At 32.7% G+C, this 15,604-nt stretch overlaps 1 protein-coding gene across 1 annotated transcript in view; it reads left to right on the forward strand.

Annotated features, from left to right (window-relative positions):
* The window catches only part of LOC108570538 (tricalbin-1-like), a 27,657-nt gene extending 12,926 nt beyond the window's left edge, over nt 1–14,731 (forward strand). Inside the window, exons 4-19 of the mRNA XM_017932412.1 lie at nt 3,500–3,585; nt 4,126–4,318; nt 4,956–5,323; nt 8,322–8,547; nt 8,648–8,796; nt 8,941–9,035; nt 9,137–9,310; nt 9,505–9,702; nt 10,433–10,702; nt 11,355–11,528; nt 11,619–11,817; nt 11,901–12,124; nt 12,712–12,931; nt 13,106–13,226; nt 13,261–13,502; nt 14,549–14,731. Of these exons, the coding sequence (XP_017787901.1) occupies nt 3,500–3,585; nt 4,126–4,318; nt 4,956–5,323; nt 8,322–8,547; nt 8,648–8,796; nt 8,941–9,035; nt 9,137–9,310; nt 9,505–9,702; nt 10,433–10,702; nt 11,355–11,528; nt 11,619–11,817; nt 11,901–12,124; nt 12,712–12,931; nt 13,106–13,226; nt 13,261–13,502; nt 14,549–14,703 (3,094 nt within the window). The 3' untranslated portion in view covers nt 14,704–14,731. The remainder of the gene's footprint in view (nt 1–3,499; nt 3,586–4,125; nt 4,319–4,955; nt 5,324–8,321; nt 8,548–8,647; nt 8,797–8,940; nt 9,036–9,136; nt 9,311–9,504; nt 9,703–10,432; nt 10,703–11,354; nt 11,529–11,618; nt 11,818–11,900; nt 12,125–12,711; nt 12,932–13,105; nt 13,227–13,260; nt 13,503–14,548) is intronic.
* The last annotated feature ends 873 nt before the right edge of the window (nt 14,732–15,604 follow it).

Below are 15,604 nucleotides of genomic sequence, written 5' to 3' on the forward strand. Positions count from 1 at the left end.
AATTTTAACGAATTTCAAATAATTTCAAATTAATTTCTTTAAATAATTTTTATGCCACAAAAATTATATAAAAATAGTATCTTTATGTACAATCTCTCATACATTACTAGTTGTCCATTATTTGAAGAAAATTTGTCAATATTCCAATATTGGATTGTATGACGTTTCGTGGCAAAATTTTTCTGCGAAGTAAAAATTATACGTGACAATTATTCACATAAACTTGATCGTGAGTGGCTAGTTGAAGATAATTTTTAAGTGGAATACTTTCAGATTGACCACTTCAAAAATCTGTCTATTTTATAGTAAACGTTGCATCGAAAAACATGGCTACATCCTTGTTGCAATAGGTTTGCACCTGCTGGCCATATATCGTGCTAGAGTGAAACGATCCCCTCTCCGACATTTTCTCATTTGTCAGGGTCCCGAAGACACTAAAACAACACGTGAGAACTTGTCTGGAAAGAGTACTACTTATTTGGATAGTTGATAGACCTGTTCGAGAATTTCTGACCACCGATCCTTTTTGGTTCTCTACGCACAAAACTAACACAGCCAACGGAAGATAGTTACGCTCGCCGGTGAGATGTAGAAGTCATTGACAGAATGATGAGTTATCGGTGTAAATGTGAGGAATGATTTACGATAAAACCTGATGATACTTGCTTATTAACGTAATAATTTAAGTAATTAATAAATCATTCAATTGTATAAACAAATTTGTTGAAGCTTAACTACCTATTACATTTCTTCCTTTAATTTTATGTCAATTTACATACCGGGTGGGCCATGTGAAACAAGCTTCCTAATTATCTACTCTAACTATGGTCGTACGAGAAACTTTGATGCATAATTTAAGTGGCTTCAAAAGGTGAATTTTTTCTTATGAATGCCACTTTTTCTATTTCTTTTCAAGGTCACCTATGTTTTTTTACACAAATATATATTTTTTTCTACTGTACATTGTAGCAGACATTGATACGACCTTAAAATGGCCTTGGATTGTAAAATTTTAAATCAAACGTGAGCCTTCTTTTCATTTTTTGCCATTTCTTCCGTTCAAAAAATTGTTCTTTCGTCTCATTCAGCCTTTGAAACCATTTGAATCCTGTAAAAATTTTCTTGTACCGCCATAGCTAGAGAATATAATTGTATATTATATTTTACTTATTTTTCAGTAATTATTTATTATTTTAGTATAATCACTGTAATATCTATAATTAAAATAAATTCCTTCAATACCCATTAACTGTTACTCATATTCAATTCAGCAATTATTTATTGCATTCAACATTTCAGGTTATAATTACTATATCCCTATATCGAAGTAAATTTCCCCAACGCAACAAAAATGGCGGCCTCTTTTACGTGACTCACCCTAACCTTAAATCTAATAATTATCAATGTTTCTATGAATTTGATATTCTTTCCGATATGAACATTCCATATTTTTTCAAAATTACCAGTATCATCGTATAAAATTGAATGGAGCTCTTCTCAAATATGCTGACTTATGTATGCTAATCAGATCGAATTGAGAAGTCCTTCGAAATTACCGCTAAATTTTATCCCCTGGATGAATTAAGTGACGAATAAATTTCTCGTAAATAACAAGAAAAATAGAGGATTTTCAGTTATTTCAAATAATTTTGAATTTCACTTTGCGTGACCTGGCAATTCGACATCCTACTGTGATACTAAACCAGATAGATATAGATGTCCGGTTAATGCTCCTTTCGCCGCGGTGTACGGTAATGAATTCCTGCGATTATCGTTACACAGCGGTTAGCTTGTACAAACTGCCTCGGCTTATAACAATCCGTTACAAAAGCTTTGCGGGTGATTTTTTACCCGTTCGTGGTATCAAGTTCACGAAAGAAATTAGATTGGAGGTGAACGAAAAGAAAAGGGTATTCCCTAAGTATTGGGTCGTTCGGAAAATTCGCAGCGAAATGTAGGAAGAATTCAAACTGACGTATCTCTGTTTCTAATCGAGCTAGCCATGAAAAATCGAAAGGTATTTTGCTCGTTTTTCGAAGATAAATCCAACGCACCTCTGAAATTACTCCCAAAGCGGACTATACTTTCCACGATGGAGCTTTGCCACGAAAAATTCAACATCCACGCTCCACTGCAAAACATACAATTCGATTTACATCCACCCCCGTTCACATTACGAATTATTCGAGCAGTGCGTTGGATTCGCCTTCAACTGTCGAGAAAAATGCCGTTCGACTTTTGTCGCTGTGTCAATTAGAAACAGAGATACGACGGTTTAAATTTCGCTACGAACTTTCCGAACGACCCAATAGCTTCGCGTGAGGACAGATTTTCTTCTTATAGAAGAAGTGAAACCGTTCGAACGATAACAATGTGTAAAAGATTTGTATTATGAAGTACGGGTTAAACGATTAATTTCGATTTAGTGAAAAAGTGTTATTAAAGTAAGACTCTTCAAGATTCTCAATCAACTACATAACTTAGAAAGTATTTCGAGTGATCTTATTATTACAAGGCTTGCTCTGTATATACTTTCTGTTTTAAATTTCAATGTACAACAATTTTAGAACAATTATGAGAAGTAAGAAGAGATTCCTCGTTCAATTTAATAACTTACATATTACTTTCTCTTCTAAATGAAACACTTAAACTGACTGTTTACGTTTTGTGCGGAGTATTATGAAGATCGAAGGAACTTTCAGTTCTTTGGAAAATTTTTTCTGAAATTATTAAATCTAATTTCATGTGACTTTCACTGGGAAATTTTATTATCTCACATGGAAAATTACAATTTCGAAGAAGAATAATTTAATTTAATGGTTGCGATAAATTTTATGAAATCGTTTAGCAAATTTTGCAGAATTGTTGGAAATTACCGTGGAATGAATTTGAATATTAAAAAACAGGTTCAATTTATTTATCGTATCAAAGCAAATGAGAACATTTGATAGTGTCTCTTCTCGTCTGCTTGATGTATCGATGAAATTGCCCGGATTAAGAGATTCACGCTCTAAACACTTGCAAACCTTCCTATTATCATCTGAAAATAGAACACTGTTATTAATACACTAAATTAGTTAGGTTGATTTATGGTCCACTTTACGTGACGTTAAGAATTTGATAGATGTAATCTAACCACTCGAATAATTAAACAGTAGTTTTAATTGGAACAAAAATATAGTGTTGCAAATTAGGAAGATTTATGGGAACAAATATTTCGCCGTTAATTAAAATTGAATTTAATTGACGAAAGTAGAGTTGATTAGCTAAATATTTTGATAGGACTGACGAGATAATTTTTTTCAAATTGAATATTGATTTATGGTAGACTTTGGTTTTGTAAAATGTACTCTTTCATACGTTACCTTTGTATTTCAGAGCTATCTAGTGATTTTTAATTACCTTCTTACGAATCGGTTATCTTGTAATATACATGTGTACGTATAGATGTTGTTTTCCCCGTTCACATTTGTAATCTAAAATCTCCTCCATGATACAGGTGGAGATTTAGCGCTGCCAGTATATTTTCTTTAGCGAAGGAAAGGCTGGAACCTCTGTTAAACGAAGCTAAGCCGGGAATACTTGGTAAGTCTCACAATTAGTGATTAAAAAATAAATTCTAAAAATTACGAAATTATCGAAAATTATCAAACGTGAAATTTCTGAAGAATAATTTAATTGGTTAGAAGAATAATGAAAATTATTGTTCAACCGTATCACAATACAATATAAAATAGCATTTATTCTAATTTCTTTGATTACCAATTTCTTCAAATTTGTAAATTAATTGACCGAAGAATTTAAAATTCCAACTTAATATACTTGTAATTTCGAATTAAACAAAATTATTCCTATTCTTTTTAATTTACAATGTAAAATAAATTTATCCTGTTATACCATCGTTAAATGTTTGAAACAAGCATGATCACGAATATTTCCCAAAGGAAATCAATTTTGAAGGATTTAAAAATTGACGAGTTAAAGTTAAATTGGTCTGACCGAAGTATGGATATTTGTAAATATACAAACAGAGAAATTGACGAGTGAAATGGAGCACTTATTAAAAAATTTATTTGCACGTGTATGAACTTAAATGAACGAGCTTTATGAAAAATCTAATTCTAGGGCCACTGGAACTAAGAGAACTCACTCTGGGTGAACAAACCCCCTGTGTCACACGAATAAGAACTCTAGATTACACGAACGACGATGATATCGACAGTCAAACGGGGCAAACGAAATTGTCCATTGAAGCAGACGTGTGTCTCGATTGCGAGCAATTTCGCATGCTTATCACGACAAGATTATTTGGGAAAGGGTTAGTATGTATCTACGCGTTTATTAACAAAATGAAACTTCACGTTGCGATCTCTTCAGTTTTAGCAATACAAAATAATGATTACACGGAGTTAGGGAAACAGAAACGTGCGATAATTACAATGTCCTAGATATGTCGCGATTCAATTAAATTCACGAATGAAATTCACTCAAAGAGCTTGCAACGTAGTTAATTCAATAGTTGCATCGAACAATCGAATGAAAATTCAACGAACGTGGAAATTCTACTTGACCTTTAAATTTTCGATTTTCCATGGAACGTGTAGTTCTCGTTGTAACAAACAACGATTCATTTTAAAATAGAGAAAAACACTGTGCATTTTGTGCAAGAACCAATTAAATGTGAATCTTTGAATATAAATAAAATATGTATTTTTAAAGATAAAAGTACAAATCTTGAGGAACTCTAATTGCAAGAAATTTGTAAGAACTGTAAGACTATAAGACGTATTTTAAAATAGACGAAAAATTAGTTAGAATTTGGTAAAATATTCATTAAGAAGCTACTTTTACTATACTTAAACGAACCCTATTTTCACTACATTTCAACGATTTTAAGTATAAACTGAACGATCAATGTCACCGATCTCAAGCGATAATTTCCTGTTAAATTAAAGGGTTGGCATGGACGTTGATCTGGCTGTGGAGAAATTATCTCTGTCAGGTACCATTCTCACCACCCTGACCCTTAACTCCATGGCGCCATTTCCTCACGCAACCTCTTTAAGCGTGAGTTTCTTGGAGAAACCGGACGTTTGGTTCAGTGTGAGAATCCTGCGAGCGGTACAAATGATGGAAATGCCTTTAATTAAGACCTGGATTCATGCTGTGGTCACGGACGCTTTGACTAGCTGGATTGTTGATCCGGGTCACTTGGAAATGGATCTGAAAGCGGAAGAACGCCCTGGGCCCAGATTCGATTCAATGGCTAATTCCATACCACACGGAGTGCTCACTGTTGTTTTAACACAGAACGGACACGCTGGTAAATTGAAGATAACAGATAACAATGATTCTTGCTATTTATTTTATTTTATTTTTTTCTCTGTCTTAATATACTGTTTTCTCCCCCTGATTTACATCTGTTTGGCATGAAAAACACTGTCATTGCTTATGGGTAACTTAAAAAGAGGTTTTCTGGGGAACTCGAAAGGTAAACGAAAGTATCCTTTAATCCACTTTTCCAAACATCGGTCTGAAATAATTCGGTGGAAAATTGTTAACCGAAAGAATGTTCGAGGAACTTCTAATATCTTAACGCACCGGTGCACAGTGGGGTATTTGCCTTTGAAACGCGGTTAAACCTGTTTTCCGACTGAAATCTCTTTATTTATCCCTTGTTTTTTTATTTTCTACAATTTGGGCATTTATTTGTGGCGTCGTGTTGGTACAGAATAATAAATAAAAATTATTTTTTAACAACGTTTATTGATAAATTATTGAAAATATGGGGCAAAGTGAGGAATACTTTTTTCGAAATCATGTAAAATTTAGAATAAAATTTTAAATAATTAGGTCGATTTTATAGGTCGATAAATAATAAGGTCGATTTTAAAGCCGCGTAACGGTGACGCGCCATTGATGTCAATATTAATAAAAATCACTGTAGCTACCTCAATTGTGGATAGTCGCAGCGAATTCTTTTTTTTATTATTTTTTTTTACAGTAATACCAGACAGAACACTGAATTCTACTAAATACATATTTAAAATTAACAATGAAAATGGGAAATATTGAATAAAGCATAATTTAAGAAATATCGATAATATGAAAATGAAGTTTGGTACACTTAGTCCCGCCATGAATTAGTTAAATTCAGAAAACAACAAAATTGTAAATAATAAATTTTTATTTCAATCATTTTGCGGTTGACTTCTTTGAAGCAGTGTAGCCCCGTTAATAATTAAGAAATATGAAAAGAAATTATACCACATTATAGCCCAAACGTTTAATTAACTAAAAATCTGTGTAGATTTTTTTTCATTTCGAGGATATAATTATTAAGAAGAACTTTTCACCGCGTTTAGGAGGCAAATACTCTACTGTGCGATGGTTTATCGAGATTCTATTCGTAAATGAAATTCTTGAAAAGTTTCTTGAAAGAAACTTGAAAATTGGAGGTTCGATAGAAGAATATTACTAAAAGTCACTTCGTTACATCGGTATATAAATTTTCGTACGTACCAACATCGGTAAATTAGATTTCTTCCTACGTTTTGGCAGAATTCTTTTTTTTATTTTCACCGTTAAATTTAATCGCATTGCGTGGTTCGACAGTTCTATTCCTTATTTTTGTGACGCGTTATCGGAACGTGCGTTTATGCAAATTATTAGAGAAGCATATGTACATGTTCAAGTGAGTAAATTCTAAATTATGTACTCCGAGCCAGTCTCATTAATTTTCTAACTAAAATTCATATCGTAAATTGTGCAACGTGTAACATTTCGTACAAATAATAATTTTCAATCTCTAATCATGTCTACGTTACAACGATGTCTATCAGCGATGTTATTTAAAAGAAAAATGTATACGGTTGCCAAAAAAATATCTTTCTTTTTTCATTATTTACTATGGTCACATTTTGTTTCATAACGCGAAAGCTGTTATACTGTGGTAACTTTTTGCCAAAACTTTGTTCAGGGCTTGGAGTGAAACTGTTGTGAGAAAATCGTCGTTCTCTTAAGTTGTTGCGGCAGTATCATCGATTACACGTCTCTTACGGATTCTGTGACGACTCTAGGTATCCACGAATTTTGGGTCCCATTCATCTCCCTAGAGTCTTTACCGCCGATACTAACTTCGTCTATTTGAAATAGAATCATCAAACGCAAAAAAGGTTTATGTAACTTTTAACTCGATATTTGTTGAATACCTATAGAAGAAGAAGAAAAAAAAAAAAATACCAGACTGCCTTAGATAGTCGTTGGATTTAATAAAGTAACTGTACGTGGTGATGGTGATGGTGATAGTGGTGGTGGTGGCACGGATTCTAATTGTAAATGCAGTCTCATCTTCGATTTTTCAATCGAAGCTCTCCTTTCGATATTCGACTTTCAGTGTTGAATTACAGTTACTCTTTCGTTAATATTCGGACACTTTTTAGAACAGTATACCATTTTCTTAAATTGGACCAAACCACTTGAGTGTTTTTGAGAAGTTAGAAGGATTAGTTTACTAGTTATTATTAGTTTACTAATTAGTTTACTTGTTGTAAGTAAGACACCCAGGTATATCGGTAGATCAAACGCGTAAAATTCTTGAATTTTAATATAAAATATAAACATTGTGAAAAGTGAAAATATTCTATTCACAAATTTCTATGCACATGTAACTAACAACCATTTTGTCTCGAGCATCTTAGTTGTAATTCAGATATGGCTGAAAACATAATTTCAATCACTATGCTATTTGCATTCATCGTGCGTATTTATTTATTAACGATATAATTGATATCTTTATATGTATTAACATAGGGTAATTCCGGGAGAGATGGACCGGCGGGAGAGACGGACCAGGCAAGTATTCCCTACATTATCCGCCGGATATGGAAGAAAAAACACTGAGAGCCACGCTCGATCGCTTTCCGTAAAACAAAAGAATACCAACGCGTTCCACGTTTGGCGGACAATGTAGGAAATACTTGCCTGGTCCGTCTCTCTCGCCATTACTCTAATAGTGATACGATAAAATTCGTAGCTCTTTAAAATCAAAAGCTTTTCTTACGCGGAAAAAATTTGTACAGGGGTGACAAAATTTCGTGTACCATTTTTCAAACGGTAATTCGACTGTTATAAAATGATTCATACGTAGAAACTCTCTTATCACGTTCCACGATGGTACAAAATGTATTTAAAGAAAATATCAAATACACGATATCTGTTGAATATACACGAAAAATTATTTAATCGCTTCGTTGCATATTTCGTTAGAATTTCGTTTCTCGATGTAATTACAATTTCGTGTATATTTCTGGTTTCTGTAGCCTCTAACGGAGACGAAGTGAGATGGCTGGTAGTTGTAATAGGAGATCAGAAGAGGGTTACAACTCCTTTAAACACTACGTGGAACGAGGACGTTTCTTTCCTGGTCGGCGCTTTGGACAACGAAAAAATCACCATCAAGCTGAAAGCGAAACGAATTGTGAGCACCGTCACTTTGGCGCAATTCGAACTTGCGCTTGGAGTTTACAACTGGGATAGTTCTCAAGTGTAAGTTGACAAATTTTGAGTACTAATTCCTCTAAAAAGCTAAAGATAAAATAGCAAGAAATAAATATGTACATATATTTTTCACATTTTCATGCAACAGAATAGAAACCGTGTTGCAACAAAAGAAGCCATCACGCAACAGCTCTAACATTCCAAATATTAACGCCCGACTAGAATATACCGCACTTCCAAAATTGGATCCAGACTTACCGCAACCAGAATTAACAGAACTTAATTCACACCTGTCGGGTAATTTTACAGATTTTTTTAACGCGAGATTTGTATGTAAATTTTGAACGTTTCAATTTTCCTTTTATAATTTACCGTAGATTACACGGTTTTGTATTTCAAAGTTCTTGCCATCAATGATTTTTGCCTAAAAATGATTTTCAGGTGTGCTTGTGGTTTACATTCACTCGGCGGAAAACCTGAATAGCGACAGTTCCCACTGCAATCCGTATTGTATATTATTTAACAATCGTAAAAAGGTACGCTTTTTCGCGTGAAAAAGAGAAGTGCGTTCTTTAGAATGCACTGTTGCAAAGAATAAAAATTTCTTCCATTGTGAAATGTTTAATTTAATGTTCAGGTGAAAACAACTCATTACATTCGAAGCACAACATCGCCATGCTGGGAATCCAGAGCACAATTTCTCGTACAAGATTATACTCAAGTATCTCTGAACTTTGTCGTATATTCGTGGAATATATCAAAGTCTGTTGAGAGCGATATGCTTGGACTTGCTATATTGACCTTATCACAAGTAAGATCGTGTAATTAAAACGCGCAGAAAAATCATTTGCAGTATTATTCTCTTTTCTTTTCTCGTTTTATCACTTATTCGCAAATATTCTCCACAACAGAATCAACAAAAGTAGAAAATAATAAAAATTTTATTAACGAGATAAAATAAGTTTCTGTTAATGAAAAACTAAAAATTAATAAAAATTCTTATAGGAAAGTACGTGGATAGTGAGGAAAGAATTAGTTCTCCGTGGTTCGAATAATATGTCCACGATGGCGGTTTCCGTATTGTTCTATCCGGTTAAAAGTATACAGCAAATGGTCACCAGTCGAAGAAGTAGCTTGACTTTTCCGATATCAGACGACGAACCGAAATCTAAAAGAAACAGCCTACCGTGGATACAACAGGCAGTTAGTATTCTACGAGAGTTGTTTGATAAGTGAGGTCTCGAATCCTCTGAAATAAGTTTGATAAAAAAAAAAAAAAATAACACAACGAATTGATTCTTCTTCAAAATTACAAATTTATCTTTCGACACAGTCACTATTCAGTCTTACACACTTTTGTCAAACGTTCTATCCACTTTTTCGTTTCATCCACGAAAGAAGTTTCTGCTTTGCTCTCGATCCAATTCCGCACCAGCAACTTCAACTTCGGTACCGAATGAAAAATCAGTTCACCTTTCGATGCTTCTTTCAATTTCGCGCACAACCGGAAATCTAACCATCGTCGTGAATTGCTTTCACGCGTGTGTGAAATTCGATTCACTCGCAACCTTCTGGTATACTGAACATTCTGTCACTAATCGCTGTTACACAGGGTTTTCCGTCTAACTGGAAACGGTGGAATATCTCGCGAGGAATTGAAGTAGCGAAAAAAATGTTTTTACAAAAATTGCAGAACTCGTCGAATCGCAGGAAATCGAAACTTCGTACGTTTGAACTGAGTAGCATAGACAAACGAGCACAGGTTAGAACTTATAGACCTCCCGCTATTAAGACACCACGCGATAAGAGACCTTGCTTATCAATTAATCCTCGGTACGATCATTAATGTATCTATACAGATCAGTTAATGAGGATTAACGCAACCGACGTGGTATCTTAGTTTTGCTCTCTTACGTATTATGTGTTTCTTTAGAAACTGTTATTAACTCACAAGGATATAGATGCCGCTTCGTCAGACGTATCCAGTCTACTTTCCAGCGGAAGCGGGTTAATGGAAGTAACATTGTTACGCGCGAAAGATCTTGTAGCTAAAGATCTGAACGGTTTCAGCGATCCTTTCTGCGAATTGAAATTAAATAACGAAACTAAGTACAAGAGCAGCATAAAGAAAAAAACGTTGAATCCCTGTTGGGACGAAAGTTCTATCATGGGTTTGCCAAGAAGCAGCGAAACCTTGGATGTCGTAAGTATCGTTTCAATTCTGCCTATTACGAAATATTTATCAAGTATACGATACATACAGTGAGTCAACAAATTGACCGCATATCCTTCAAAAAAGAATAACTTTTTTAAAATTGACCCAAACGACTTGAGCTGTTTTGGAAAATTGGAAGGATCAGTTTACCAGATGGCGTGTTCGACGAAATTTGAAAAAATTGAAATTTGTGTAAATCGCAATGAAAATTGTAAAGGTCACATTTAACAACTTTTTTATCTGAGCCTGTAGTGAAAATTTTAAAAATACAGTTTGTAGATTTATTGTTGATGGAGAAACAAGCGACAGGCATCGAAAGATGTAAGGATGTTCAGATTTACAACAGTTATAGGCTGAAAGTCGTGAAACAGTGCGATTTTCACAATCTTTAACCGTTTCTAGCTCGTAGCGACGTTAACCGATTTCGATGAAATTTTCTGCATGTGTATAATTGACATAAATCTGCAAACCGTATTTCTTAAATTGAACAAGAAAATGCAAAGAAGGAAAAATTGATTTTTTTCAACCCGTCACAGTAGGAAGACCCCTTAAATATAGCTAAGGAGGATAATTAGGTGGCCCATTTTATGTAGCCCACTCTAAACAACTTTAAAACATTCAACGATTGCTTTGTACACAGGTGTTATGGGATCATGATACTTTTGGTATGAAAGATTATCTTGGAAAAGTATCATTGACTCTCGACGACATCAGAAAACTATCGAACAGCGATCAGTCCCATTGGTTCACATTAAGAGGAACCAAAACTGGATCTGTAGAGCTGAAAATTAAGGTTTTGTCGAAAGAGTGCGAGGTAGTTACCGCAACATTCTTTATTCAAACCAGATAAATAATTCGAAATTTTCTATTTTATCGTTTTCTTTTTTTCTTTTTCTTCATTTAGACTCAAAGCACTTACTCAGCCAGCCATATCAGCGAAAGTTCAACACAGTTGAACATCGAAAGTTCCGAAATGATGTCGAACATTATAAGGAGACCTTCGATGGAAAAATCGAAGATGAGATTGCATTTAGACTTCGTGCCGCCACCACCGCCGCCGCGTACAGTTACTTTGTTGAAACCAATGATTTCTAGTCAGTCTGGTAAATTTCTTTATAGGTATTCGACAAATATCGAGGTAAAGGTTATATAAATCTTTTACGTTTTGATGGTTTATTTCAAATAGACAAAGTTAGTGTTGGCAGTAAGGACTCTAGCGAGATGAACGGAACCCAAAATTCTTGGATACCCACGGTCATCACGGAATCCGTGACAGACGTGATCGACGATACTGCCGTAGGAAAGTTAAGAGAACGGCGATATTCTCGCAACAGTTTGACACCGAGCCCTGAGCAAAGTTTCGGCAAAAAATTACCGCAGTATAACAGTTTTCGCGTTATGAAACAAAAGGTGATCATAATAAAATAACGAGAAAAGAAAGATATTCTTTTGGCAACTGTATACATTTTTTGTTTTAATTAGTATCTTTAATTTAATAAATATCATAATTTAATTATAATGTAGAATTAATTGAAGATTGAAAATTATTATTTGTATCAAATGTTCTACGTTTTAGAATTGAAAATATGAAACGTGTCGGAAAATTAACGAGATCGAACTCTTCTCCCGAGAACTGATAACAATGCAAACATAAATAACGAGGAGTTGATATCTCCACATCCTTACTTTACTTTTGGAGAAATTTCCAATTTGCTTATTTTATACTTTTCTGTTCAATGTTTCTGTTTCCGTTCAATTTTCTGTCTCTAGGTTCGATGTTTCTCTTTTTTATTATTATATCAAGCCATGCGTTTATGTAAAATATTGTAAAATCACCTATATCCAAGTTAACGAGTAGAAACTAACTTCGAAGGGACAATATTTTCGTCTTAGCGTTGTTATTAATTGTTAAAAAAGTTAATTTGGTCTCGTTGTTTTTCCGACACAGTTCTATGGATATTTAATAGCAGAGTCGATACTGTTACGAATAATTTTAGGTAAAAAGAGGACTGAAACTTCGTAGATTTCGTTCGGAAGTAAATATAGAAGACAAAAACGAGTCAGAGGGTATAACATTGAGTTTAGAACCTAGAGGTGGAGGAGAAGCTGATGCCACAGAGCTTTTACAAGGATCTGGTTTAACCCATGCAGTATCACAATCCGATATGCTTGGCAGAATAAGACAACCTAGTCCGCGTTTAAGACTACGACCAAATGGTTCGTGAGTTATACTAACATCTTTTTAGTGTCTTTAACTTAAAAAAAAAATGATAAAATTTTTGAATATCACTATTGTTTTACCGACAAGCATATTTTCTGTTCTGCCTTTTTTTACAATATTTGTATAATTGAATTAGTGTAATTTGTTAACCAATATGTTTATTGAATTAGAATTGAAAATTATCAATGGCACTAAGGAAAAATATTCAGGAATAGAAGGTAAAGTTCTACAGGCTCAAGGTCTCTATGTCGCACATATTGCTCAATTATACTGTAGAATTAAACTTCAGATGTGAGTATGCATTAAAATATAGATATATAAATAGAGGCATTAATGAAAATGTTTTATATTTATGCACCAGTCCAAATAAAATTGCATCCTCAGCAAACAGTGGCAAAACATTGGCAAAATCTCAACTTTTACCTGCAATGCCCAATCCCCAATTCAGCATAGACTTTCATGTAGAAGGTGACAATGTTCCAAGGCAGTCTTTATTGATATTTGAAATCCGAAGTGCTAGTAAAGATTTATTAGCTAGTCGACGCATCACTCTTCATGAATTATTAGGTATGTTTAAGTTCAATTTAGTCTAAATTTTATTTTTATTTTTTAACTTTTCGCTGTTTCATTTCCATATTACAAAATGAAACGTTGATAATACATGTATTTGTCTGACATCGATAAAATTATAATAAATAGAAAACAAAAGTCCTCTACCAAAAGTGTAAATATGATTAAAAAAAACTTTTCACGATAAATTTATCGCGTTAAAGTAGATTATTTAAATTTGAATATTTTGGAATTTAAACGAATTTTTTTAATTTATAAAAATTTACAAATCTTCTTACCCTTGATTGTTTAGTTATACAGGGTAGCCCGCATGATTCTTAACAACTTAATATATCGAAAACGATGCGATCTTGTTTAATCATACAGGTTTCAAATTTTATAGGTTCTAGAGGCCCTTAAACGTGTGATAAAATTAGACTACATTCATCTCAAGAAATTTCTTTATTTTACACATATAGAAAAATTAAATTCTCATGTAGCGAATGCAATATCGTCACCACGTCTTTGCTAACGTGCTTTGAACAATATTTGTATTTTTGAGTTTTCTATCGGTTAGTTACTTTCTCTTCTTTTAATTCGCTATCTTCAATTGTTCTTTGCTCGAACTCGCCTAGCATTGAAAATATACATACATATATGTATATGTATATGGCAAGGCTAGTGTGAAATTCGAATAGGAACCGTTTTATTGTAAAGCACTTTCTCTATTCCCATCTTTTCTATCTCTATTTCTTTCTTTCTGCTCTGAACACTTTAAAAACGTTCAAATTTTTTGACCTAATGAAATCATCCTACTCCGAACTTCAAATGCTTATTAATGTTTACTATTGATTGTTTTCTAATTTCAGTTACGGCATTAATTAACATTACATAAATTTGCACTTGAAAGATTAAAATTACCCATCGTTTCACTTCCTAACGAGGATTACTGCAAATCAACCTTAACATAAATTTAAAAACTTCTGGAACCTAAAATAATTAATATTTTGTTAATATGTGTGTAACCAAATATGTAAAATAGTATTATTTTGTACTACATTTAGGTATTTCTGCAGCTACTGATGAAATTCATACATGGCTAGCATTAAATAATGGAGCATCATTAGAAATACAAATTACTCATGGGAGAGAACATAAAAGTAAATCCATAAAGAAACTATTCCGATCTTGGTCAGTACACAGAATAGGAAAAATATAACATATCTTTAAAATGTACATTTTTATTCAGCCATGCACATATTTATTAAAAAATTTTATTTTGCCAAACACATGTACAAATTAAAAGATTTCCCTTCAAAAAGTAAGATATAATAGAAAACATATTTATGAATTCATTTTACATTGTACTTATTTTACAATGAAAAGTGTAACATTCATATTTTGTATTATAAAATGCATATAAGATAATACCTTTACTTTTCACTGTAAAATGATTTATAAGAAAAGCTAGGAGGATATCTGTCAATAATCTTTTAGCATTTCATAAACTATGAATTCAGTAATAAATAATGTTCATTAAAATTCATTTATTCATTTTTATAAAATTTTGAAATATTTTCTAATTAAATTCTATACTTACCCACAACAGAATATGAACTATTTATTGTTAATATGTATAGTATACTCCAAATAAACCATTAAATACATAAAAACATTTATGTATTATCACATTTATTATCAATTGTATTGACAAAACACTTTACAAATATTGTTTTTCCATAATTTTTTATTTTTAACAATTTATTTATTTATAAAGTTACATTTACAATTTACAATATATAATATAACATCACACATTATACATTTGTGGTATTATAGAAAATAAATATAAATTGAATGCATTATTAGCGTTATTTTTTATAATTCATTATTATATTAAAATTCCAAAAAAATGACTTGATCTCAATTATACTACTGAACGTGCCATATAAATAAATATCTTTGTCCTTTTACTTAACAATATTATACAAATATATCTCTCTGTAACAATATATTTAACAATAACAACAAAAAATAAGTAATTTTTTTCAACAGTATTATACCTATACATATAGTTAACACTGAAGTTTTAAAGTAATAATGAAAACCTTCAAACATAT

This window comes from Habropoda laboriosa, unplaced genomic scaffold (assembly GCF_001263275.1).
Source record: "Habropoda laboriosa isolate 0110345459 unplaced genomic scaffold, ASM126327v1 scaffold61, whole genome shotgun sequence".
NCBI classification, from domain to species: Eukaryota; Metazoa; Arthropoda; class Insecta; order Hymenoptera; family Apidae; genus Habropoda; species Habropoda laboriosa.